Below are 26,764 nucleotides of genomic sequence, written 5' to 3'. Positions count from 1 at the left end.
TTTTTAGGTTTTATGGCTTCCCCTCCCTGATAAAAAAAACTTTCCCTCCCTTTCTCTTCTTTGTCTCCAAAAAGGTATTTAAGAAGTTGGGTTTTTTCCATTCATTGCTGGAGAATGGTGTCTGGCAGCTGTATGCTGGACGCTGGATTCTTTGGGTCCTCCAGCCCTGGGACCAATATGGATTCCTTGGTCCCAGTATACTTATCTCTGTCTGACTGGATAATCTGAGACAAGAGTCCTGTCCAGTCAATCTTACTCTCCCATTAATAAAATATTAAAAACTCTCTAATCTCTCTCCTGCCTCAGTTTCTCCAGCATTACAAGGACACCAGAAGGGGGATTCACTTCAGGCCAAGGGAGACAGGCTTGCAGGTTCAGCTGCTCTTGCCCCTGCCTGTTTGCCCCTGACTGTGGCCCTTGGGTCCCCCAACTCCCACACTACCTCATAGCTCCCAGGAACAAGCCCTCTCTCCTTCTGAGTGGTTCCAAACACCCTCAGGCCAGCTTCTAATCCGAGACCAGCCAGTCAAACCATCTCTTTGACCTACATACACCAAGCTACTCACTTGGGGGAAAATGCTCTCCAGTTCCCCTGAAACCTATTTTCACTGATCACAAGCTGGGAGAAACAGGTCTGTCCGGCCTGGCCAGTTAATCCTAAAAGGGCTGTTAACCCCCATTCTGAAGCCTATCCGGAGGAGGGGTACACATCTGGGGAGGACCAGCAGATGGATTTTACACATAAGCCCCTGGCAGGGGCTTCAAACTGCTTTTGGCTTTTGTTGACATCCTTACTAATTGGGTAAAAGCCTTCTCTTGTAAGACTGAAAAGCCTCAGAGGTTTTGACTTAAGGAGATCAAACCCATTTAAGATTAATTATCATCTCCACTCTGCCTGTCATCCTCTCTAGCCAATGCTTAATGCCTTTTAAACATTATGGTGCTTGCACTGAGCACTTCTTTCAGTGTATATGGGTTTTCTACCCATGACCTCTACTCCTTTAGGGAAACAAAAGTGGGGAATTTGGGGAAATGCTCTTTGGCACTTACCTAGGAAAAGCTGTCCGGCTGAGACCTTCTCCTTCCCCCTAGTCTTCCTCCGGATGGGGTTCCTGGTCACTGTAGCCCCCACACGAACTCCGCTTTTAATTAATTTAATTTTTGCTCCTATTTGGCCCCGGATTTTCTAATTTACTTGTGAGACTTGTTTCCTCCAGGCTCCAAGCTTTGAACTTCTTTTAATTAATTTAATTTTTGCTCCTATTTGGCCCCGGCTTTTCTAATTTACTTGTGAGATTTGTTTCCTCCAGGCTCCAAGCTTTGAACTTCCAACTCTTTGTTCACCCTGAATACCATTGGCTAACTCTGAATGCTGCCGCCGCCATCTTGCCTTCCCTCCTCCGTCTGGACCCCACTGAGGAGGAACAACGCTACACCCCCTATCAGCATGAAGCAGCTCCGGAAGATGAGATCTCGGTCCCTTTGTCCCCAATGAATTTGGGGTTCAACCTGCTCGAGGGGAAAATGATGGGGTGCAGCTTCTAGGGGAAAATAGACAGCGAGGAGGTCTCCTGACTAGAGTGCTTCTGCTCTAACAGTCTGTCTGTCCCTGATCCTAAATGGATCTGGCCTTGGGAGAGTCCGACAAACATGGCTGACTGTCAGAGAAATAGTTTGCTGGTCAGCGATAGTCATGTTCCTGACACAACAGTGAACGGATCACCCCTCAAACCTACCCGAAAGCCATAGAACCAGCAAATAAAAACCATGAAGCTCGATCTAACTTTGTCCTAGAACTTATCTTCTTCCTCCTGTTTCCTTGCTAATCCTTTGGAACTTGGCCCGCTTCAGCGGGAGGTACACTCCACTCTGCCCCTTGACTTGGGGGAACGCTTTTGAGAGGCCTTGGGACACCGTCTGCGACCTTTTGCAGCACATGCTGGGGGGCATTGTCTTGTTATCGGTTCCATCTTTCTACTTTCATGAGGCATTTTGCTGTTTGCGGTTTGGTTCCTGTTCTTGGGGGCCGCCCTTCTCACGCTGAGCTGGACCAAGAATTAAATAAGGGGACTCAAGCTTTCTTTGTGTCATAATGAATTCCTCAAATGGAAACTGGATGAACACCATTCAGGCGGACTCCCCACCTCCCACAGGGATTCTCAGGGAGCTTCTCCTGTGGAAAGTGTGGCCCAAGGCCGGTGGGGAAGCAAGGTCTTCGAGGAGATCGGGTCTTTTGGAAAGATCATGATACAAGGATAAAAAGCAGAGATTTCCCCCATTCTGTAAGTGGGAGGTGAGCGATGGTCTAATGAACGTCTCCACAGGCAGCCAATGAGGTCAGTGCATGAAGAGGAGGCCCCCGGAGGCAGAGGGCTCCCCAAAAGGCTGCCTTACGGTCTCTGAGCCCCGACCCTTTAGGGGGCAATGGGTATTTCTGATGCATGGAAGACCCCCCACATCTGGACCTCGGGACTCCCAGAATACGGGCAGCACCTCCAGGGAGTCCGGCAGGATTGCATGGGGATGAAGACACGGGATGTATTTTGGACATGGGGCAGTCTGGACTTCAGGGGCATTGGGAGTGGCCCAGAGAGGAAGCTGAAGACAGGGACGGGCTGTTAGTGCCCTGGAGAAAAGGCCCAGAAAAGGCTGCGATCGCCCTGTAGGCCCAAGGCCTGGGCTGGGAGGCAATGCTGGGGGGTTCCCTGGTCAGCAGCTGTCTCGTGACTCCTGGGTCACTAGGAGAATCTGTTGCCATCAGCCAGAATACAAAGACTTTATCACAAGCTCTTGGACAAAGGCCCTTGTGCACAAGGGGCATGGCTTTAAAGCTGGGCCACAGGCAGGAGAGGGGCTTGGGAAATCGAGCACAGCGGGACGGGAGGGCCCTACAATGGCCTCCCTGTTCTGGCAAAGCCGGAATGCCGGACGGCTGGAGGTGGGTGAGGGGCCCCTCCCCTCTGGGGGTGCCCGCTGCCCAGCTGCCTGGACGGTTGGCCCGGCTGGCACATACTGCGGTGCCCGAGGCCCCTGGGAGGGAGGAAGGCCGGGAGGAGTGCCCAAACCCAGCACGCCCGCGATTTGTCACAGTGCTGGGGGGTGTTTAAGAATCGGTCATCAGCCTTTGCACGTACGCGCACGCCAAGGTTTCAGAACCCTGGTCTCCGCGGGTGCCTTTTGGGCTCGTCCGGCCCTTTTCAGTGACAACGGCCCGGCCTTCAAGTCCCAAATACGATGGCTGAGGCGCCTGAAATGGTCTTCACTTTGCCTGGCATTCTCAACATTCAGGGAAGGAGAGAAGGTTGAGCGCTCTCTCCAGGCAGCTGCTCTCTCCTCCCTTCTTAGACCGTTCTCTGCCCCTCTAACCACACATCCCAGGCGCGGTGCTCCCTCCAGCTCTCCCTGCCCCACCTCGCGGGCCCCCCCGGGGAGAACTCTCAGCTCCGGAGGGGACATTTGTCTCTGTGAGGAGAGCGTGCCCCTTCTGCTATTTCTGAAGGCCCTCTCGAGAAAGGCGCCCCTGATGGGAGACCCCCCTCAGCCGCCCCAGAAGCGGGGACATAAAGGACAGGTTGTACCCTAGGTTAGCCTACGGAAATTACTAACATTTCCTAAAATCACTAATAGAAGTATGTTTAGACCTGCTGGGCCCACAGAAGGAACACTTGCCCCAAAAACTCTGAACCCAGATAACCAGCTGCTGTTGTTTTTAACAGATCCTACAGCTAAGCTACTGTGTGAAAAAGACAGTTTTTAGGCGGCCTTAGCATTCCCAACTTCATTTAGAGCCAAAATTTTGGATTAAAAGCTTTCTTCCTTCATCCTAATTGTTAATCAGTTACCCATGCTATTCAGCCCCTGCTCTGGCGAAATGGACTCAGAACCAAATGCTCTCCCACGGCCGTGGGAATCAGCGGTACTAGTTGTCTTATTTTAGGGGGACGGGTTTCCCGAGGCAAGATTTGACGCCCCTGTTCCCATTTCCCCAAGGCTCGAGTATTCTGAGCACAGAGGATCGGTGGGGTGGGAGAAGGCAGTCTCCTTGCCTGGGCCTTACCTGCAGCGGCCCCCCCTGCATGCGGGGCCTCCCCTCCCGGGATGTCCCTGCCCCACGCCAGATAGGAGCCTCCTTTTCCGTCTGTGGCCTCCGTTCTGGGCAGTGTTTGGTACAATGTCCGCCTGCCCGGTCCCAGGGAATACATAAGGCCAGGCGGAGGGATGAGCACTCCACCTCCTTGGGTCTGTGTTGGCTTTCCCACTGCTGTGCATCTCCCATGGACAGAAAAGGCTTTGAAGATGAGTTGGGTCCAGTTTCTTATGAAACTCGGACTCAAGATTATTGAGCCAATTTCCCAGAGGATGGGGAGCCCCCTTTCTTCCTGGTTCTTCACCCCCACAAAAAGCCCTTCCATGGCTTTCTCAGAGACCAGCCCCCACACCCCATACATGACACCACAAAATCAATCCAGAGGAAATGTTTATTGGGGGGAAGGGGAAAGGGGGTCTGCACATGCAGGAACTCATCTAGGGGCCAGGAGGACCCTGAACAAGCCCTTGGCCTTCCTGGCCCCTCCTCCTCTGTACCGTGGGGGGATGTTCTGTAGCTCAGGCTCTTTTCTTTCCCAAGAGCTGGAGCCAGAGTGGTAGCTCCCCCACCATGTGGTAGCTCCCTGGAGGAGGGAACAGTGGTGAGCTCTGAATCAGCTCGGTGAAGAATCCCCCCCCAGGAACGGCGGCTCAGGCAGGGGCCGCCCTGGTCTCCTTCGAGAAGCCTCTTGGCAGACCAGCCTCCCCTTGGGAGTGGGGGTCTCGCTCCCCGGAGACTCTCTGAAGGCATGGGGAGAGGTCTTCCATTCCTGACTCTGTGCATCCCTTGGCCTGCATCCAGCCTCGGTTTCTCATTAGCTTTGCTCTTCAGCCAATCGGGCCCCCCTGTCTCTGGTAACTGATAACCCTGGATGCAGCTGCCTGGGAGGGAAAGCTTCGGGCTGCCCCGAGACGCCTATCCCACCCACGGAGGACAACTTCAGGGCTCTGACTCCTTTTCCAGGTGACATCTTGAGGTTCCTGTTGCTCTGAAGCGCTTCTTCCAACCAGGCCCCCTGACAGCATGAGCCCAGGGGAGGGAGGCTGATGGGCTGTCCTGGGGGGCCTCCCTCACCAACACAAAGGAAACAATTTTTCTTTACAAAGTATCGCATCTGCTGAACATTTTATTCAGGACAACAATGAAAAGGAGAGCAGGACAGCGAAGAACCTTGTCCTCATTTGCAGTATCTGTCAGCTTTCAACTTGACTCTCCTGTTCAAACAAACAACAAACCAAACCAAAGTGAGCGCCCTGTGTGTGGCAAAGGCAGAATGTGGTTCAGGGGAGGCCAGTGCAAGCTTCCTCTGCTCTCACACACCCAGGTGGGTCTCCTCCACCTGTGATCTCCCTCATGTTTGGGGGGCTCTCGCCACAGATGGGGGCGGTGACTTAACTGTGCAGCTTGAATTGGATTCTCACCCTACAGCCCCCACACTCTGGGCCTCTGATGCTCCGCTGCAGCCTAGCTGGGGGAATGGCTTGATCCTTAGGACTCAAAACAACCCACCCAAGGATCAGTCACAAATGTGGGAGCAGACAGAAGTGCTTGGAGGCACTCTCCAGGGCTGGCCAACAGCCTCCCCCTCATGAGGCTGAGGGACCAGGAGCTGAACTCTGGAGGGGCTGCTCCGCTCCCAGCCTCCATTCTCACTTTTTAGGACTGAAGCAAACTGCAGATTAATCTAAACCCAGAAGGAGGAGTTCCCTAAGAAGTCAGGCCCATCAGCCTGATTCTAGCACTGACCGCCTGCTGAACCTCAGGCCACTAACTGGGAGCCCCCATTCTCAGGCGTAGGAGGAATTTTGTCCTTATTTATCTGAGGAGCAATGGGGGCCCTGCAGCAGGGCCATTTTTCCATTGTCTCTTTCCGTATTCTAGTTTCACTTCAAAACCTAGGGAAAACAGTGTTTCAGTGAGATGAGAGGCAGCCCAATCCAGAAGAAAACAGTGGATCTGGGGTAGAATCTGTAGCCCAGGGGGCTGCCCTGACCTTCCTTGGGCCTTAGTTTCCTCCTCTATAAAACAGGCACAAGTCATGACTTTTACCAAAACAAGTCACTTCTCTCCCAAGCCCCCTGCACAGTAAGGAGGCCCCTTTGCCCACATGCTCTCTCTTTCACCCCCCTCCCCCAACTCTGTCTTCCAGGGTGTCATGAGAAGGTACGCAGGCCTTCTAATAGCCAAGGGGAGACCCCGAGGTGTGTCTTGTGAACCCCCTCCCTCTTTAGCTCAGAGCTCCCCAGCTGGAGTGCATCCCAGCACCATCCTTGAGAAGCCTCGCCCCCTGAGATGAGCCTTTCTGAAATCTGAGGAGGAAGGAGGTGGACTAGAGGGGGAGCAGGAGTAATGGCTCCCACAGCAGCGGAGCAGGGGATGGGCAGTGCATGAGGAACAGTGACACTGGGTGGTCCTGGGGGTGGCCAGAGTGTAGGTGCAAGCTCTGGAAGGGGTCCCCTAGGGGAGCAAGAGAGTCAAGGGTCAGATGTCATAGGCTTCCGGGCCCATCCCTCTAGGGAAGCCCTTCAGGATCTCAGAGCCTAGGTCTGTAGCTGGAAGGGCCTTCGAGGCAGCGACTCTAACTCCTTTCCTTTACAGAGAGGAAGGGAGTTGGGTGGGACCGGGACCCAGAGAGTGTGCACCTTGTGCGTGTCTGATATGTGTGCAGGGAGCAGAAGGGTGTGAGCGGGCACGTCTCAATGTGTGGGGGTGAGGGGAAGCAGGGCGGCCCAGCTGGCATCATTTTTACTTCCCCCCAGATTTGAGAACACTTTTGTTCATCATGAATATGATGAGTGTGGAAAGATGTCACCTCTGGGGGCTGGTTTTTGAATTCCCTGCACAGGTTCCTGATGTGGAAGGAAGGGGCTGAAGACGTACCTGTCCAGGAGAGTCTCATGGAAAAGTCCGTCTTTCCGGGCCTTTTTAAGAACTCTGCTGTCTTCTTTGCTTATTTTAAGTTTGTGGTCTTGGAAACTCTGGAATTTCTTCCTGTTGAGAAAAATGACACGCTAAACCAAACCGCCATCACAACAATTCTTATACAACACTTAGGTTGCCACCTTTGACCCTCCTACAGTCCTGGAAGGCAGTTTCCAATTTGAAGGCCCGTCATACAGTGCTGAAGGTCAGTGCCTTGCTCAGTCACGCTGCTCAATGAGGACTGATGGAGGCTGGATTTACACTCAAGCCCCACGCTCTATCCACTGCATCACCCGCTGCCTCAAACAGCCTACCAGGCTCCAGGAACCCTTGGTCTGGCCCCGAAGTCCAAGTCTAACAGGCCTCCCCTGGCCAGAGACCCGCATACTGGGGACCTTTTCCTGGCCACGGCAGCCTGAGAGGTTACCAGGCTGTGGAGGGGGTGCGGCTTGTCTCCCAGAGGAGGGGAGAAGCCAGGAGGTGCAGGAGTCTGCCTTCTTCATCCCTCCTACAGCAGTTTTCTTCCCATTACCTGTCTCTCCACTCCCCCTCCCCCCCCCATCCCAAGTAACCAAGGGTGAAAAGGAGGAGGAGGAAGGAGGCAGTCCTGCTAAGCTCCCCCACAACTCGTCCTAGGCCGGCCTTGGAGGAGCAAGCCCTGCTCCTGGATGACGGCGCAGGGAGACGCTCCCAGATGTGGAGGCAGATCTAGCCCAGGCGTGCACCCAAGAGCCTGTGCCCAGACGGCTCCTGGCACTGCTGCTTGCCCAGGCTGACTCGGGCTGTTGCTCCCCAACAATGAGCCCTCTTGGCTCTGCAGTGCCCCACAGCGGCCCGATTGGGGAGAGCTCCATGTGGCCCAGCGGGGCCAGCCTGCCTCCAGCCACAGGCCATTCCCTGCTGCTTGGCACAGATCCTGCCCTTGGCACCTTGCCAGGTCAGCCATCCCCGATGCATCCCTAAGCTCCATTCACCAGCTTGCTGCCTGCCCACCACTGCCCTTGGATGCGAGTGGAGTGGAAGCTGCTTTGGAGCAAAGCCCATCTTTGCCTTAACATATGGATTCTCAACACTCAGCACAGTGCCCGTCACAGAACAACAGCTCCATGAAGGCTTCTTCCATCTTCCCCTCTGGGGACACTCCAGAGAGGAGACCCTGACCCCTGACCTACTGCCACACCATGCATATGTTAGGCAGGACAAGGATCCCACCTGTTTCCCCAACCACAAGCCCAGAGCTCATCAGTTTGGCCGGCCGCTCTTTCCCCAAGGGGCTCTCGATTTTTTGGATGCCAGGCCCCCTCTGGGATGTTGATGGCATGGACCCTCACAACCAGGGTTTGAAGTGAAGGAAAGGCTAGACTTCAGCCTGAGATGAGTGAAAATAAAGTCCCATGTTTCCCCACCCAGGTTCACAGACCCCTTGAAATCTACCCGTGAAGCTCCCTGGGGCCCCGGAAGCTCCAAGTCACAAACCAACAGTCAGTAATCCTGCATCAGAAGAAGTGGGTTTGAATACCCTCCACCCCTTCTTCCTCCAGTGGATTACCAAGGGGGCAGATATTTGGAGGTACAAGTGTGAGTCCTGATGGGTCATTCTTTAGGGTGAAATACCTCAAGAGCCTGACTCTGGGAAACAAGCTATTTTCTGGGATAATTGGAGCAGAGATATTCCTTGCTTAAAGTCACACAGCAAGCAGTAGCCCAGCTGGGACTTTTTTCAGGGTTTTCTTTCCTAGAAGCTCAATTCTAATGTTAACCATCCCCACCCACTCCATCCTTAATAGGACATCCTATTTTAAAAAAGCTCCTTGAGGAAGGTGGCGACAGATATCTGTTGGAAATATGTCAGGAGAGAATCCAACCATCCATTCATCCATATAACATGCATCCACCCATGTATCCACCCATTCATCTATGCACTCGCCCACCTCCCTATCTACCTACATAGCCATCCATCCATCTGCCATCCACCCACCCATCAATCTGTCCATTCATCCACCCATCCACCCACCTGCCCACCCAACTACGATACGTACACATAGTTGATTTCACACTGCTTCACATTTCCTTTGTCTTCTTCGGGAATATCATCTTTCTTCTTAGTTTCTCTTTCCGCACAAGAGCGAATCTAGAGGTCAGGGTTTGGAGAACAAAGAACAGGACACATGTTATCCCAAACAACTTTGTGGAGGATCCCTCAATAATAAGCAATGAAAGGGACCTGCTCCTTCAGGAATGGGGCTGCAGAGAGAAGGCAGCTCTGGAGTGGGAGGCTACAGTTCAGGTGTATTGGGAAGGACAAGAGAACACCCAATCGATCAATCAAGCCACAAAAATTTGTTTAGTGCAATGTTGTGCCAAGAGCTGTGTCAAGGGCTGGAGACACAGGAGACGAAAATGAAACAAATCAAACTCATGAAGAGTTCACATCCTATCAGGAGACAACATAAATATATATATGTGTGTGTGTACACGTACACACACACACACACACACACACACACACACAAAATAAAGACAGTAAATCATAAGGTTGATTGGGGATCAGAAAGCCTGAGGGGATCAGAAAAGGCAGTGGGAGATCTGAGCTCTAGTCCAGATTTTTCTGTTAACATGCTGTATGACTGACTGAGTTCCCTGCTGTTTCCTGATCTCCGGTCCATCCTCCATAAAATGAAGGGGGGAAGATTAGATCAGAGTTGATCTTTTTAACATCTTCAATGTTTGGTCAGCCTGGGGAAAACAATGGACTTCTCAGAAAAATGGGTTTAAATACAAAAAATAAAATATATAGATGGTAAAGGATTGTAATTATGCAATTAGAGACGGCAACTTTATTAAAATACAGTTATCATCAAAATGTTTTTTTAAAAAGTTTCAGGATGAAAGGCACAAAACATTCATTAAGCATTTGCAATGTGCTAGGAACTGAGTATAATGAACTCTATCCTGTCCTGACCTACTTAAAGTAACACATATGGTAAAACTGGGAAACAGATTAAAGCACAGACCATCACCATTTCCTAGCCTGTGCCAAGTAAGTCATGAGAAGCTGAAAAAGCTGGGAAAGGCCTCAGTCAGCTCTTGGACCACCAGGATGAGGAAGGGAGGAAGCACCATAGCAACCTCAAGGTAGGCTTATCTTAGAAATTTGCTCCTGCAGCCTCCATGAAGGAATAATACAAAAGAGAGGATGCAGATCAGCCTGCCAAGAGGGTGACCCCCTGGAAAGATCTGCTGCTAATTAAGATTCTTATATGGATGTCTTTGGCATTAAAGTTCATTTGTAATCTCAGTTTTTCTTCCACCCCTTTCAGGGAAGAATAAAAAATAAAGGCAGTTCCAGCAAAGCAGCACAGTGCATCAAGCTGGACCACTGACCAGAGGGCCAAGGCTGGTCTGGTGTTCAGCATCCCCCAATGAGAGGCCAGAAGGGACATGGTGAAAACAAAGAAGGGAAAATGACTAGAGCTGGCCTAGAGATTACTAAAAGCCTTCCTCCTTCTCATGGGAGGCATCCAGATGGCACCCCAGGGCACAGTGCTAGGCCTAGAAGCTAGGCCTGAGTTCAAATTTAGCCTCAGACACTGAATAGCTGAGTGACCCTGGACAAGGTGCTTTGTTTCTGCCTGCTTCAGCTTCCTCATCTGTGAAATGGGGGTCAAATCATAAGAGGATATAAGGAGATCTGATTTGTACAGTGATATGTCCAGGACCTGGCAAGCAGCAAGTGCTATATAAATGCTTGTTTTCTTCCTAAAAAAATACTGACTGACAATATTTTCAAAAAGGGTCCCTTGGCCATAATGTAAAATCATACAAGATTTGCCAAAGATGAAAAAACTGAGGCCACTTTGCTATCAAGTAGAGGGGAACAGAAAGTCCAAAGCGTTAACAAAACAGCTGGCCAAGGATTGCCACTGTCTTGGAGGCAATCTGAGGCAGAGATCAACAGGGGAAGGAACCCTTTGAGCAAGGAAGAGCCCTTATGCTGCAGTCCTGTGACGCTGCAGAGCTGCCTCCACAAGAGCCAAAGTCAGTCTAGGGGAGCTACTTTAAATTTCCTTCCGTTCAGGAGAAAACCAGTGGAATGAAGAGGGCTGCCCGCTGTCTATGTGATGGAGCTGGCTCATCAGTCCATGCAAGAAACAGACCTCAGAAGATAACGAACTAGGCCTAGAATTTAATAGGAGAGTCAATTTGTATCTGGGATATTATGTGTTGCTTTTAATATCTCTAAGTCTATCAGTGAAACAAATTCATTTTTTTTCAACATCAATATTCTTTTGAAGGGGCACAACTACGTGGCACAATGGATAGAATGCAGGACCTAGAGTCAGAAAGCTTCCCTTTTCCGAGTTCAAATCAGGCCTCAGACATTTACTAGCTAAGTCACTTAACCCAGTTTGCCTCAGCTTCTTCATCTGTAAAATAACATGGATAAAGAAATGACAAAACACTCTAGTATTTTGCCAAGAAAACGCCAAAAAGGGTCATGAAAAGTCAGACATGACTGAAAAACAACTAAACATTCTTCAGCAGATGCTGTATGACTATGAGTTGCTGAGTACCTGCAGAATAAAATGTGCCAGTCATCAGTGAAGTAGGGGGAAATCTTATGGTGGCAGCTTACTGCCAACAGAAAATTATGGGTGGGGAGTCAGCTAAGAGACATCCTCAAAGGGAAGAAGGTTTGGATAAAAAGAAAAGACTATAACATAAAACAAGGGATGACACAGGCAGACAGATGCATGGATGGACAATGACACAGAATAGGCGATGATAGGCAGATAGACATTTGGATGGATGACCCAGCGATACCAAGGTAACGTGAAGACACCTATGCAATTCTGCAGAGAACTCTCAGGAAGCTAGAGATTTCGGTAATTGAGATGCTCCCCTCCTCTTAAGATTAATTAAGGGTGCATTTAGGGTTGAAATCATGAGAAAACATAAGGTCCTGGCACATTTACTGAGGCACTATGAACTATACACAAGCTTGAGTCTCCAGAAAATAACAAGATGCTTCAGAGAATTAGGTTATAGGAAACAGGAACCAGGGTTGGTCAGAGAACAATGCTTTTCATGATAATCAATGATTTTAAGATCTATAAATAGCATGATTTCTCTCAATAAACAGTTCTGCTGAATCATCAGCAACCTCACTTCCTTATTTCAATGGCCACTAGTCCATTTGTGTTGTCACAACACAATTCCAATGCACTGGAGAGAAACCCTTATGTGGAAGGCTAAGGCCAGAAGAGAGAACATGCATGATGTGAGCTCTGTGCCCCTGATGGGAGGATGCCCAGGGATACTTATGGCTCCCTCCCTCAGTCAACCAAGCTGATGCAGCATGATTACCTTGATCATTTCTTCTTCTCCTGCAGTCTTGCTCTTGGCTTCTATATCACCTCCTTCATTGCACCTGATAAAGCAGCTGTTTGAAGCCAGCAAAGCCATCTTCCCCTAGGTTGGAAAAAAAAAAGTTACTTAGTTAATATGAATTGACTTAAGTCTTAATATTCCCTATGGAATTATTTTCTTCTACTAATGAAAGGCATTAAACACTGAATTTACCCTTGGTTTATCTAAGCTCAACTGGAAAAAAAAATTTTTTTAAGCCATTTTTTAAAAAAAATCATATATTTCCCAAAGAGTAAAATGGACCAAGGATATGAAACAAAATTTAAAAGACCTGAAAACTGTCATCAGTCATAGGAAAACTGTTCTAACTTACTGAAGAGAGACGTGGACATTTGAAAAGCCATAAGGTTTCACCTGGTGCCCAGTAAATGGGCAAAAGTGGCAAAACCCAGTAATTATCCATATTGGAGGGGCTTTGGGAAGATGGGTCCATTTATACATTGTTGATAGCCCTCTTCACTGACTCCATTTACTAAATTGTCCATGTCCTTTGACTTAGAGACCCCTCTGGTAGGCTCAAAGACCAAAAGAAAGGCCCCATATATGCCAACACATTCAGATTATTAATCTGAATTATTAAACACAAAAGTGGATGAGTGCTCATCAATGAGAGAATGGCTGGACAAATTCCAATGAAACACAAATTACTTTGCATTGAAAGAAATGAGAACCATGAGAAATTTAGAGATCTGTAAGAACATGTAAGGAAACTGAAGAGAACATAACCAGAAAAATCACTATGCATAATGGCTATGATGACGTTAATGAAAAGACAAAGTATCGCCAAAGGCAAGTCGCCTCTCTTTGGTAGGAACGGGTCACATGGGGCAGGGGATGAGGGTGCAAAGCTTGCATGAAGGCCAGATGAATGAACTGTCTTTGCAGGAAGAGAGGACTCAGCAGCAGGAGGAATGACTGGGACATAAAAAACCAAAGGGTTTCCATCAAATTGAAAGTCACCCAGACTAATTTACTGGCATCCCTGCTGCCTTTCCTGGCACCCACAAACAACACTGCCACTCACGTCTTGAAAGACCGGCTCCCACTGCTCCCGGGGCCCAATGGCATCGGACCGCCCCACCACGAGGCCGTCTGAATTTATCCCGAGGTACTTTCCATAGCCAGACTTGAGTGCGATCCTTTAAGCAGAGACGAGGACAGTTAGATCGGGCCTTCTCCGCCCCCTCCCCCCTTTCCCCGCCCAGCTCCCTCAGCCTATAGCACAAAATCCCCAAGGACTTGCTCAGCCCCAGGCAGACACGGCCAGGACCATGGAGAGCCTGTCTCTGGGCTCCCCAGCAGGAGCGGGTGACTTCCCTTGCCTCCAGTGTGGGTGCACGCTGGCTGCACTGGGAGGGGAGAGTCCCAGGTGCGAGGGGGAAGCAAAGGACCGTGGGCCGACGTTACCTGGTGTCCGACAGCTTGACCGCCGTTAGCTGCTCAGGAGGGCTGGGGCCCTCGTCATCTAGAAAACAGAAACATTTCAAACAGACTGGCTCCTGGGGCAGAGTCACGCTTCTTGGAGGCCCAGAGAAGGGCGTGAGGGAGTGAGGGCGTGGGAAGGATGCCGCCCCACTCACCTCCCGGGCACGGCCTGCTCTGGGAGGCAGTGGCTTTCCCAAGGGTCCTTGGGTGCACCTCCCCACTTCTTGGAGGGCCTGTCCTTACTTGGGCCTGGATCCTCATTTGGGGACCTCCGAATGAGCACGAGGCCCCCAGGCTCAGTCGCGGCTCTGGCCACCCCCTGAGCTGCCATTCTGAAATGCCCTCTGGGGGCCCGGAACCCAGAGCTGGCCTGATACCTTTGCTTCACAGAGGGCCAATTGAGGCCCAGGGCAGCCTGCCCCAAGGCACCCAGACAGCAGGGGGAGAACTGCCACTGCAGGCAGCATTGTCTTCCCCCTTCCCTGGCTATGATTTATTCCTGTCCCCAACTCAAGTCCTTCTGAGCCCTTAACCTTCCCCTGGCGTCCTTCCCCTTGCACTCCTTCCAATGGAGGGAGTCAGGGTGGCTGGGGGAGGTCTGCCTACCAGCCCCCTTGGCATAGAGACCCTTCCCTGACACTCTGTGGCAACCAGAGCCGGCTTCCTTCCCCGCACCCTGGCCTTAGATGCAGGAAGGCCTGAATTCAAATCCAGTCTCATATACTTAGTGGATGTTAGGTCCCGGACCACTCCCCTCCCCGGACTTAAGTACCACATCTCTCCCCCCTTCCCCTCCACTTTCCAATCCATCTTCTAGTCACCAGAGTGGTGGCCTTCTGCCCAGGTCAGGCTGTGCCCCCTGCCATGAGCCCCAGAAAAGAAGGCCATGTCCTCACTCTGGCACTTAGAGTTTGCCACCCAAGGGGAAGCATCATTGAGAATGGAGCTGGGAATTCCAAAAAGACAAAAGACATGATTCTGCTACATAGAAGCAAAAGACTTTGGAACAAATAAAGACCAAGTAACCAGAATAAAGACTGAAGGTAAGGGCCCTTACTGATTCAAAATTCCTGGTAAGACTGACACCAAATCTATTGGGGATGGTCACAAACATAGTGTCTGAGAGCCGTCCCTCAATTTGTGCACTGGGGAGGCCTAATAACAATAGCTAACATTTAACCAGCACCTCCAATGTGCCAGGTTCCGGGCTAAGTCCTTTACAAGGATCATCTCACAGTAATCCTAGGCAGCAGGGGCTCTTATGATCCCCATTTTACAGCTGAAGAAACCAAGGCAGGTAGAGGTAAAATGAAGTCTGGGGTCACCCATCCAGTAAGAATTGGAGGCCAGACCTGACCTTGGGTCATTCTGCCTCACAGAGTACCCTTTCTCTGCCGCCTTGTGCTCCCTCACGCCCACTCCGAGAGGAAGGGCCCTGAGGGCAGCTGACCGCTCTCTGACCGGTTGCCTGCACACACACAAGGGCCCGACCCAAGGACCTTCATTCGTTCCCTCCTGAACTTCTGACCACCAACCTTCTCTATGTGGTGCTCCCAGAGTAAAGAGGCCATTGTCAAGGGCGTGGACGTAGGTTCCTTTGTCCATTTCGATCGCTATGGTTCCAGAAATTTCACCAAAGTTTCTGACTGCCCACCAATTTCCTAAAAAGCAAAAGAAAGACCCTCATTTTCCTTCTGAATTTCAGGTGTTATCCCAGTCCTGTCAGACCAAAGTGGGCCCACAGCATTGCAGGGTCCCAAAGCCCTGACCAGGGGAGCTCCAGTCTGTCGGTGCCACTGTACTGCAGGAAATCTCATAAGGCACCAGCACAGTTGGATTGGCAAGGGGAGACCACACAGAAGAGGCGGACAGTGCCCCATGGGCAGAAAACAGCCAGGTGGCTGCTGTGGTGGCCCTGAGAGGGGCCCCTGCTGCCCCCGCCCGTCTGACAGCTCCCCAGGGCCTGGTTCCCTGGGTGGGAGGCTGCTCCCCAGCATCGCCATTCTCCAGAGGTGGCAGGGGGACAGGATCAGGAGCATGACGGGGACAGCATTTTCTCACTGCAGATGAGGCCTCTAGAGGGTGAGTCTTTGGGGGCAGGGGGAGGGAGGCTAGCATTCTGAGGAGAGCCAGGAGGAGGCTGGGAGAGCCCGGCCCCATTTCTGCCAGCCCTGGGGATTCCTGGGGCACTCCTAGGCCGGCAAAGTGACCTCACTTTGCATTCAGAGCTAGCTAGCATGTCCATCCACCAGGGCAGGGTCACTTCTATGGGGCAGAGCTGCACAGGGGGCAGGTTTCCTTCCTCCAACCCCCACACTGACCACTGGCTGACTTCCCACTTGAAAAAGCCCCAAGGGAGCTTCACCAGCTTTAGCTTCCCACACAAAGTTGCCCAGCTGACTCAGACCTGAGAAGGCCTAGCCCAGGGTTAGAATTTCACCAACCCTTGGACCTGGCAAGGAGTCAATGGGACCAGACCCAGAGGGGCTGGGGAGGATGAGTGGCAGGCCATCTCGTGTCCCTGGGGCCCCATTTTCCTTTAAACTGGCCACGAGTTTTACAGACTACAATCACCAAGTAAAGACTTTGACAACTGAGAAGATTCATCCAATACTCAGAAAAAGTAACATGAAAATTCATGTGCTCTGTCACTCCCAAGAACCCCAGGGTAGGGAGCAGAGCTGCAGGGAATCTGAAAGAAAGAAGGAATCCGAGGGAAGGAGGAAGACCAGGAGCTCCAGTGAGCCCGGGGTTGGCAAGGAGACTAGCTCTCCCCCAGCGGCCCACTGCAGTGTGGCCTGCTGGGGCCCTGACGCTGCCCCGGGACCTGTGCTCGCTGCTCTAGGATCCAGGGCCTCCGCGGACTCACCAACACAGTCGAGCTGGCTTTCTTCCTCTTCTTCCCTTTTCCTCTTCTTCTCCTTGTTTTTCTTCTTCTTACTGTAAGACACAAGGGCGAGGCTGTGACGGGAACATCACTGGAGGGAGTGGGAGCCGACAGACAGAACACGGGAAGGCCCGCAGCCAGGCGGGGTGGGCAAACTCTGGCCTGCGGGGGGTGCCACAACCAGGCCACAGGCCTCAGGCCTCCAAGGGCTTCGGATGGAGAGAGCACCAATTCTCTGTGACTGTCACAGTGGGCTTCAGGAAGGCCCCAGAAATCCTTGGGGTTCTTTTTCTAGGTCTGACAAGCGTCAGTCAAGAAGCACTGATTAAAGACCTAATATGTGCTGGGCTACAGACAGAAGAAAGGCACAAAAACCCGACTCCAACTGATCCCTACTCTCAGTCTAATGGGGGAGACAACATGCAAATATGTACAGAACAAGCTCTACACAGGGAAATAGGAAATATGGACAGAGAGAAAGCCCTGGGATAGGAGGGGTTGGGGAAGGTTTCCTGTAGAAGGTGGCATTTTAGTGGGAACTTAGAGGCGGCCAGGAGGCAGAGATGAGGAGGGAGAGCTCCAGGGGTAGCCAGACAGAATGCCTGGAGCTAAGAGGGACGATCTCCTTGGTGGAACAGCCAGGTGCCTGGAATCACCGGATGGAGAAATGTGTGGGAGAGAAACATGTAAGTCTGGAAAGGAGATAAGAGGCTGATGATGAAGGACTTTGAATGCCAAGCAGAGCATTTTGAATTGGATCCAGGAGGCAATAGGGAGCCACTGGAGTTTACTGATTAAGGAAGTGATTGGTTAAAAATCACTGTACTTTAGAAAAATCATGTTAGTAGCTGAATATAAGATGAACCAGAATGAGGAGACTTGAGGCAGGCTGACCAAGGAGGACACCATTGCAATAATCCAGGCTGAGACTGTGAGGGAGTGAGTAGGTGTTAGCAATGTTAGAAGAGAAGAGGTGGAGTATACAAGAGATGTCCCAGAAAAAAAAACAAACAAACCCAGGACCTGGAAAATATAAACTCCTATTTAGCACTCAAAGTCATTCACAACCTGGATCTTGTCACTGGACTGAAGGAGGGGAATGAGTTATAAAAACATTGGAAAGATAAGAGTGAATCAGGATCTAAGAACAATAATGTTAATTTCTGACAATACCTGAAATAAAAAGCATGATTCTAAGATAAAATACATATCTGTATTTCTAGCAGAAATCTAATTCTCAAATTTTACAATACTTGAAATAAAAAACATGATTCTAAGATAAAATATACATCTGTATTTCTAGCAGAAATCTAATTCTCAAATCTACAATCTTTTAAAAAAATTTCTTATCCTATGATCCTTTTTTTTTTTTTTCCAAATCTACAATCTATAAGTATTCAGTGTCTGAGGCAGTCGGTGGCACAGAAGTCATCTATTTCCTTTAAACTGGCTACGAAGTTTACAGACTACAATCACCAAGTAAAGACTGACAACTGAGAAGATTCATCCAATACTCAGAAAAAGTAACATGAAAATTCATGTGCTCTGTCACTCCCAAGAACCCCAGGGTAGGGAGCAGAGCTGCAGGGAATCTGAAAGAAAGAAGGAATCGAGGAAAGGAGGAAGACCAGGAGCTCCAGCGAGCTCGAGGCTCAACTGTAAAATGGGATAACCATAGCACTTACCTACCAGGGCTGTTACAGAGGCAGAATGTGATTATGTAGTTAAAGCTCTTTGCAAGCCTCAAGTGCTGTATAGATGCTATCTACTATTATTACCTATGTAATTGAGACTATAAAAAGGGAAGAAAAATTTGGACAGCCAGGGTGATATGTGAGACATTGAATTAGAACTGCAAAGAATCAGAGCAAACCCAACTGTGTCCATACAACACAAATGTGGACTGAGGAATCAGTTTGATTTCAAGAAGTTTTCCAGTAATACCCACAAGGATCTGGTGCATATCTGGTCAAGAAGACATAAGTGCCAGGAGAAAGACCATACAAAGTGACTGACCACATAGTTGTGTGTGGGAGGGAGGGAAGGCAAGAGCAGCCTGACTGGCAGAGGGGGATTAGGAGAATGGTGTAGGAGATGGCTCACAGAGGTCATTATCAAGGGAAACAGCATGAATGAGAAGCCAGCAGGATAGACGCAGGAAGAGCTTAGATTCAGAGCTGAAAGGGACCTTGGAGGTTATTTAATACCACGCTCTCATTCTTCAAATGAAAAAACCGGAGGCTTTACTAAAGTAACTATCCCAAGGTTACCTGGGGGGAGGGTAAGAGGCATGACTTCGATCTGAGGATTTTCAGCTTTCCTCTCATTGCGTCCTGGGAGGAAAGTAGATTCTTTAAGTTCTGGGACTTGAAGATTAGCACCAGCCTGGCAAAGACTTGGGGACTGAGGAGATGCCCATCTTTATGAAGGGCGGAACAAGCTGAGGCATAGGAATATGATGGAACACTAAAGTGCTGTGAAAAATGACAAGGGGAATGGTTTCAGAAAAACCTAGGAAGAGCTGTATGAGCTGATGCAAATGAAGTGAGCACAAACAGAACAATTTACACAGGAGTAGCAATAATATTGTAAGGATAATCGACTACGGAAGACTTAGCTACTCTAATCTATACAATGACCCACTACCACTGCAAAGGACTCACCTTGGAAAATGCGATCCACCTCCAGAGGGAGAATGGATGGATTTAGCGGGCAGACTGAAGAATATTTTTTTCCTCCCTATTTTATCGTTTTTGCTTTTTTCTTCCTTGGAACATGACTAATGTGGTTAAAAAAAAGTGCTTCAGCCTGAGAGATAGGGGAGGATGAAACAGGAGGAAAGGAGGAGGCCCTCAGCGGGAGGTCGGAAAGGGTGGGGTCTCGGGCGGAGCTGCCAGGGGTGTTAACCATCACTTAGCCCACAAGCTCTGCGCCTCTAGGGGTTCACACAGTTTTCAGGATGCGTGGATCTTGGACGAGAAAAGAAATCCCTTCCTGATTATTTCAGGATGGGGAGGGGGGTTTCCTGGCAATTCTCTATTTATTGCCCCGTGATTGTTCCCAAAGTGGGGAGGGAGCGAGGGGCAGACGCGCGCATGTGCACACACTCGCTTTGCAGGGAGGTTCGGAAGAGCCTGCCTGACGCTAGGTGCGGACATCGTCCAGCTCGGGACCTCGGTCCCGCTCTTCTGCTTTTTACTGCAACTGCCCAGGGCGATAACTGGTCAATTACACAAGGCGGAGCAAGTCCGCTCCTCAGGGGGCGGGACCAAAGGCCCCGCCTCCATCCGGGCTTCCGTAGCTCCCGCTTTACTCCCCCTTCTTCCCCAGCCTCCATCGCCTCAGCCTCGGGGGCGGGCTAAAGTAAACACACCCACCACACCCGTCCCCAGTCCGGCTCCTCCCGCCTCACCTCTTGACCTTCGTGCCCTTCAGCACCAACTTGGTGGACTTGACTGATGCGTATTCAGCCATGACAGCGGAGAACGAGGGCTCCCGAAGCAGGTTAAAACTACCGCGATCAAGCGCTTTGGCAAATCCCACCTCTCTTATACGGCGCAGGCGCATGGAGCACTTCCGGTTCCTTCTTCACTTCCGTGTTTTTCTTGGAGCTACAGAAGCCGCCGAGGTCCGCTATACTTCTGGATGCGTTTTCCTGCGGCGGCCTTGTCACGAGTTCTGAGACCTCTCGGGCTAGGGGAGAAGGAAAAGGAAACGGGGTTACTAAGAAGGGAGTGACCTGCATTGGTGGAGGGAGATTCCTCACTTGGAAGTCCGGGGAGCCACCGAAATCCCAGTTTTAGTTTTCATCCTTAGATTCAGCGCGCATTTGATTAAAGAATGTAATCCTTTTGAGGGCAGGGCTATCTCCCCTGCTCGTCCCCAGTGGTATACAGTAGGCGCTTAATAAATGCTTGTGGCTGGCTTGAGGCTTTCGGGCCCCACATATACTCTCAGTACACAGACACTCACCCTCAAGACCCAATAGTGGTGACCACGAGTCCTCAGCCAAGGAGTTCGGATGTTGGCGCTTCCTCCGAGTGGGGATGTTGTAGCGGCCGCCGTGTGGGTTAATTGCGTATTACTTTTGTGCTTTGTGCCTTATTTAAATCAGGGTTCTGAGCAGTAGTAAACTCCCTAAGACCCCGCGGGTTGAAATGAGAATTCCGAATCCGGATTAATCTTACACTGCTTTGGTCTGGACTTGATCGGCAGTTGAGAGAGTCTTGCGTACTTTTCTGTTGTTTTGAAAAGTAACTTGCTGGGTTAAGGTTTAGCAGGACCGCCTTCGGGAAGCGTGGCTCCTCCTCTTGGGACCGTGCCATCTTGTAGCTAGGGCTTCTGCTGGGGATGGACACTGAACTGCCAGTCTCGCCAAGAACCTTGGCTTGTTTTGCTAGAGAGCAGCCAAGAGAGGGCAAACTCTCTTTGACGACTTATTCTTGAGTTCCTTTTGTGTGGAAAGATGAAGAACTTACAGATTAAGCACATATGATCAGAGACTGTTAACTAAAGTAGATCAGGCCTATAGGCCCCAGTCACGTGATTTCAGATGAGACGGGACAGCATTCCATGGTCCAAAGAAGGAATTAAGTGGCCAAAGCTGTATATCACCTTTTCCCTGCATTCCACTGACCAAATAGGGGGATAAAGATTTATATAACCGATCAGAGCCTGTAAAGGGCGGGATTTTGGGGGTTCTTTGTCTGAAATGTATAAAAGCTGTAAGCATCTTCAAGTGAATGTCTCTTCCTGTGGGTATCCTTGCTGTCCTTTCGGGCCCACCGGCCAGGCCGGTCCCTTCTCGAGATTCTAATACATTATTTCCGTACATCATGTGGAGTGACTCCTGAGTAGTCAGTTTGGATAGGTGCAATTGCCCCAAACACTTCTGTAGCTTTTACCTCCAGAACCTCCCTGCTCTCTCTCCTTTTTTTTTTTTTTAATTTTATTTAATAATTACTTTATATTGACAGAATCCATGCCAGAGTAATTTTTTACAGCATTATCCCTTGCACTCGTTTCTGTTCCAATTTTTCCCCTCCCTCTCTCCACCCCCTCCCCTAGATGGCAAGCAGTCCTTTACATGTTGAATAGGTTACAGTATATCCTAGATACAATATATGTTTGCAGAACCGAACAGTTCTCTTGTTGCGTAGGGAGAATTGGATTCAGAAGGTAAAAATAACCCAGGGAAGAAAAACAAAAATGCAGATAGTTCACATTCATTTCCCAGTGTTCTTTCTTTGGGTGTCCAAAAGACACCTGTCTGTCATTTATCAATTGAAACTCAGTTAGGTCTCTTTGTCAAAGAAATCCACTTCCATCAAAATATGTCCTCATACAATATCGTTGTTGAAGTGTATAATGATCTCCTGGTTCTGCTCATTTCACTTAGCATCAGCTCATGTAAGTCTCGCCAGTCCTCTCTGTATTCATCCTGCTGGTCATTTCTCATAGAACAATAATATTCCATAACATTCATATACCACAATTTACCCAGCCATTCTCCAATTGATGAGCATCCATTCGTTTTCCAGCTTCTAACCACTACAAACAGGACTGCTACAAACATTTTGGCACATACAGGTCCCTTTCCCTTCTTTAGTATCTCTTTGGGGTATAAGCCCAGTAGAAACACTGCTGGATCAAAGGGTATGCACAATTTGATAACTTTTTGGGCATAATTCCAGATTGCTCTCCAGAATGGTTGCATTCGTTCACAACTCCACCAACAATGCATTAGTGTCCCAGTTTTCCCGCATCCCCTCCAACATTCATCATTATTTTTTCCTGTCATCTTAGCCAATCTGACAGGTGTGTAGTGGTATCTCAGAGTTGTCTTAATTTGCATTTCTCTGATCAATAATGATTTGGAACACTCTTTCATATGACCTACTCTCTCTCCTAGTGCTGAAAACACAGATTGACGATCCCTTTGGACTCTATGCTCCCTCACGTGCTTCTGCTGCAAGAATATAATGGCAGATGGGGCAGGATCAGCAGCTATTAGCAATAAGATGTGAAGGTTTTGCTCATTTAAGAAAATCTTCTCTCTCCTTGCTTTCTCTAGAATTTCCCTTTCTCCTTTCCCTTTCCATCTTTCTTCAGCTGTTTGCGAAGTCTCATCAGGCAGCCATTTTGCCTTCTTGCTCTTTGTCTTTGGGATGTTTTTTATTGCTGTGTCCTGTACAATATTGTCGACCTCTGTCCATGGTTCTCTAGGAACGCTGTCTAGCAGATCGAATCTCTTAAATATAATCATCTCTACTTCATATTCATGAGTGTTATTCAGGTCATACCTATATGATTTGATGATTTTCCCTTACTTTCTTTAATTTAAGTCAGAATTTTGCAATAAGAATCACGTAATCTGAGCCACAGTCAACTCCAGGTCTTGTTACAACTGACTGTACAGAGCTTCTCCCCTCTTTGGGGGAGTATAGGATATAATTAATCTGATTTCAGTGTTGATGCAGGGATCCTCAAAACTATGGCCTGCAGGGCAGATGTGGCAGCTGAGGATGATCTCACTGAGGGCTATGAAGTTTCTTTATTCAAAGGCCCACAAAACAAAGTTTTTGTTTTTACTATAGTCTAGCCCTCCAACAGTCTGAGGGACAGTGACCTGTCCCCCTATTTTAAAAGTTTGAGGACCCCTGCATAGAGTTGCCTTTTGGATTGTTGAAAAAGTGCTTGCTATGACTAACGAATTATCTTGACAAAACTCTATTAGTCTCTGCTCTGTGTCATATTGTATTTGAAGGCCAAACTTGCCTGTTATTTCAATTATCTTTTGATTTCTCACTTTAGCATTCAATATCCTATGATGAATGGGACATTTAAAAATTATTATTTCTAGAAGGTATTGTAGGTTTTCATAAAACTGATCAACTTTGGTCTCTTTGACATTAATGGTTGGAACTTTGAATTCAAATAGATATCATTCTATCATTTTTGCGGTTATACTGTTATCCTGTTTTTCTCACCCTTTTATTGACAATGAGGACCACTCCATTTCTTCTAATGGATTTGTAGCCATGGTAGTACACATGATGATTACCTGAATTAAAATCTACCTATTCCTGTTTATTTAAGTTCACTGAAACCCAGGATGTTGATATTTAATCATTTGACCACATCCAGCTTACCTTGATTCTTAAATCGTATGTTCCAGGTTCCTATGCAATATTAATTTTTACAGCATCGGAGTTTTCCTTTTGTCACCAGATGCATTTACAGCTGGCATCTTTTGGGCTTTGTCCTAGCTGCTTCATTAGGACTGATAGTTGTCTTCTGCTCTTCCCCAGTAGCATACTGGATATACCTTCTGAACTAAGGGATTCATCTTCTGATGTTCTTTTATTATTTTAATATTGTCCACGGTATTTTAATTGGCAAAGATACTGGGGTGATTTACCATTATTTTTCTTATTACCTTTTGTAAGAATTCTCTATTATGGCCTGTTCATCTTGGATAACTCTGAAAGGTATGGCTTATAGTTTTATTGAACAGCAAAATGTTACAGATCCTCAAAGGGCTGGTGGTTCTGGATCATCTTATCTCCTGAGGAATTTACATGCAGGTCAAAAAGCAACAATTAGAACTGAATATGGAATAACCAATTGGTTTAAGTTTGGGAAAGGAGTAAGACGAGGTTGTAAATTGTCATTTATTTAGCTTAGATGCAGAGTACATCATGTAAAATGCCAAACTAAGGTTGCTGTGAGAAATATCAATAATCTCAGTTATGCAGATGATAACACTCTGTTGGTTGAAACAATATTCCCGTGAATAGGAATTAAGAAGCTTCTTGATGAGAGTGAAAAAGGAAAGTGTAAAAGCTGGCTTGAAATTTAGCATTAAAAAAACAACAACTAAGATCTTGGCAACTTGTTTCATTACTTCCTGGCAAGCAGAGAGAAGAAATGGAAGCACTGTAAGATTTTATATTGTTAGGTTCAAAGATTGCTGCAGACAGCAATTGCAGCCCTGAAATTAAAAGATGCCTGCTTTTTGGAAGGAAAACTAAAGTGATCAAGATAGCATACTAAAAAGCAGAGATGTCACTTTGCCAACAAAGGTCCACATAGTCAAAATTATGGTTTTTCCAATAGCAATGTATGTTTGTGAAAGCTGAGCACTGCAGAATTGACCCTTTCAAATTGTGGAGCTGAAGACTTCGGGGAGTCCTTTGGACTGCAAGGAGATCAAATAAGTCAATGCTTAAAGGAGTTAATTTAGTACAAGCCTTCCCCAATTGACAAATGGTCAAAGGACATGAATAGACAATTTTTAGATGAAGAAATTAAAACTATTTTTAGTCATATAAAACTACTATGAATCACTATTGATTAGAGAAATGCAAATTAAGTTAACTCTGAGATTGACTAAGATTACAGGAAAAGATAATAAATGTTGGAGGGCATGTGGGAAAATTGGGATACTAATGCATTGTCGGTAGAATTGTGAATTGATCCAACCATTTTGTAGAGCAATTTGGAATTATGCCCAAAGGGCTTTCAAGCTGTACAAACCCCTTTAGCCAGCAGTGTCTCTACAGGGGTCTGAATCCTGAAGAGATCATATAAGAGGGAAAAGGACCTACATGTGTAAAAATATTTGCAGCAGTCCTTTTTGTAGTGGCAAGGAACTGGAAACTGAGTGGATGCCTGTCAGTTGGGGAATATGATATATGATATATGAAGGTAATAGAATATTATTGTTCTTTAAGAAATGACAAGCAAGCTGATTTCAGAAAAGCCTGGAAATACTTATATATGAATTGATGCTAAGTGAAGTAAGCAGAACTAAGAGAACATTGTACATAGTAACAACAAAATTATGTGATGATCAATTGTCAAGAACTTGACTCTTTTCAATAATGAGATGATCCAAGGCAGTTTCAATAGACTTGTGATAGAAAGTACCATCTGCATCCAGAGAGAGAACTATGGAAACTGAATGTGGATCAAAGCATTTGCCGTTGTTATTAGTTTGCTTTTTCCTTTCTTGTGTTTTCTTCCCTTTTGATCTTTTTTTTTTTTGCATAACATGATAAATATGGAAATATATTTAGAAGAATTGCACATGTTTAACCTATATCAGATTGCTTGCTGTCTTGGAAGGGAGAGGAGGAGGAGGAGGAGAAAAATTTGGAACACAAGGTTTTGCCAAGGTGAATGTTGAAAACTATCTTTGCATATAGTTGGAAAAATAAAATACTCTTTAAAAAGATATTAATTCAGACTTCACTGAAAGGTCAAATACTGAAGTTGAATTTTAAATACTTTGGCTACATAATGACAAAACAACACTCACTGGGAAAGACCCTGATGTTGGGGAAAATTGAAGGCAAAAGGAAAGGGAAATGGTAGAGAATGAGATGAATAGATAGTGTGGAAATAATGAACATGAACATGGATAAACTTTGAGAAATAATGGAAGACAGAAGGGCCTGAAGAGATTGCAAAAGTAAATAATAGCAAAGTGAAGATTTTCCTTAATATGATGGAATAATAAGGGTCATTGAATGAAGACAACTGATGAACAAAAGGTACTTACAGTAATTGGCTGAGGAGGCGGTCCATGTCCTTGTTGCTTAGCTAGAAAGCAAGCTGGTCCCTTTCTATGGAGCTTGTTTTTCATTCTCTTTTTCTTCCTTCTCTCCCACACCTCCATCATTAGAGGCAGCTAACTGGTGCACTGACTAGAACTCTATACATGGAAGTCAAAATGCAACCTCCCATAACTCTCTAACTTTGCCCTGTGACCTAGGGCAAGACATTTTACATCTGCTTACCTCAGTCTTCTCAACTGTAAAATGGGAATAATAACATCAACTCACGGGACTGTTGTGGGATCAAATGAGATAATCTTTGTAAAGTACTTACCACAATGTCTAGCATACAGAAGATACTTAATCAAAGCTCGTTCCCTTCTTCCTCATCAGCAATGACATTTTGGACCAGGAACACCTAACAGTATTCTCCATTTTTTTTGGTATTTTGTA

At 47.9% G+C, this 26,764-nt stretch overlaps 1 protein-coding gene across 1 annotated transcript; it reads right to left on the bottom strand.

Moving 5' to 3' along the window:
• Nucleotides 1–4,460: 4,460 nt before the first annotated feature.
• FRG1 (FSHD region gene 1) lies at nt 4,461–26,764 on the bottom strand. The gene is made up of 10 exons (XM_051964176.1): nt 26,646–26,764; nt 20,164–20,444; nt 16,734–16,804; nt 15,400–15,525; nt 13,847–13,904; nt 13,464–13,578; nt 12,377–12,481; nt 9,049–9,140; nt 6,968–7,078; nt 4,461–5,301 (listed from the first exon to the last, which is right to left on the bottom strand). Exons 2-10 carry the CDS (start codon nt 20,316–20,318, stop codon nt 5,265–5,267), a joined length of 870 nt encoding a protein of 289 aa, XP_051820136.1. The 5' UTR covers nt 20,319–20,444; nt 26,646–26,764; the 3' UTR covers nt 4,461–5,264.

The sequence above is a fragment of the Antechinus flavipes genome, chromosome 6, assembly GCF_016432865.1.
Source record: "Antechinus flavipes isolate AdamAnt ecotype Samford, QLD, Australia chromosome 6, AdamAnt_v2, whole genome shotgun sequence".
In the NCBI taxonomy this organism is placed as follows: Eukaryota; Metazoa; Chordata; class Mammalia; order Dasyuromorphia; family Dasyuridae; genus Antechinus; species Antechinus flavipes.
Note: the sequence above shows the minus strand (reverse complement) of the source record. Positions and strands in the feature narration are given on the sequence as shown.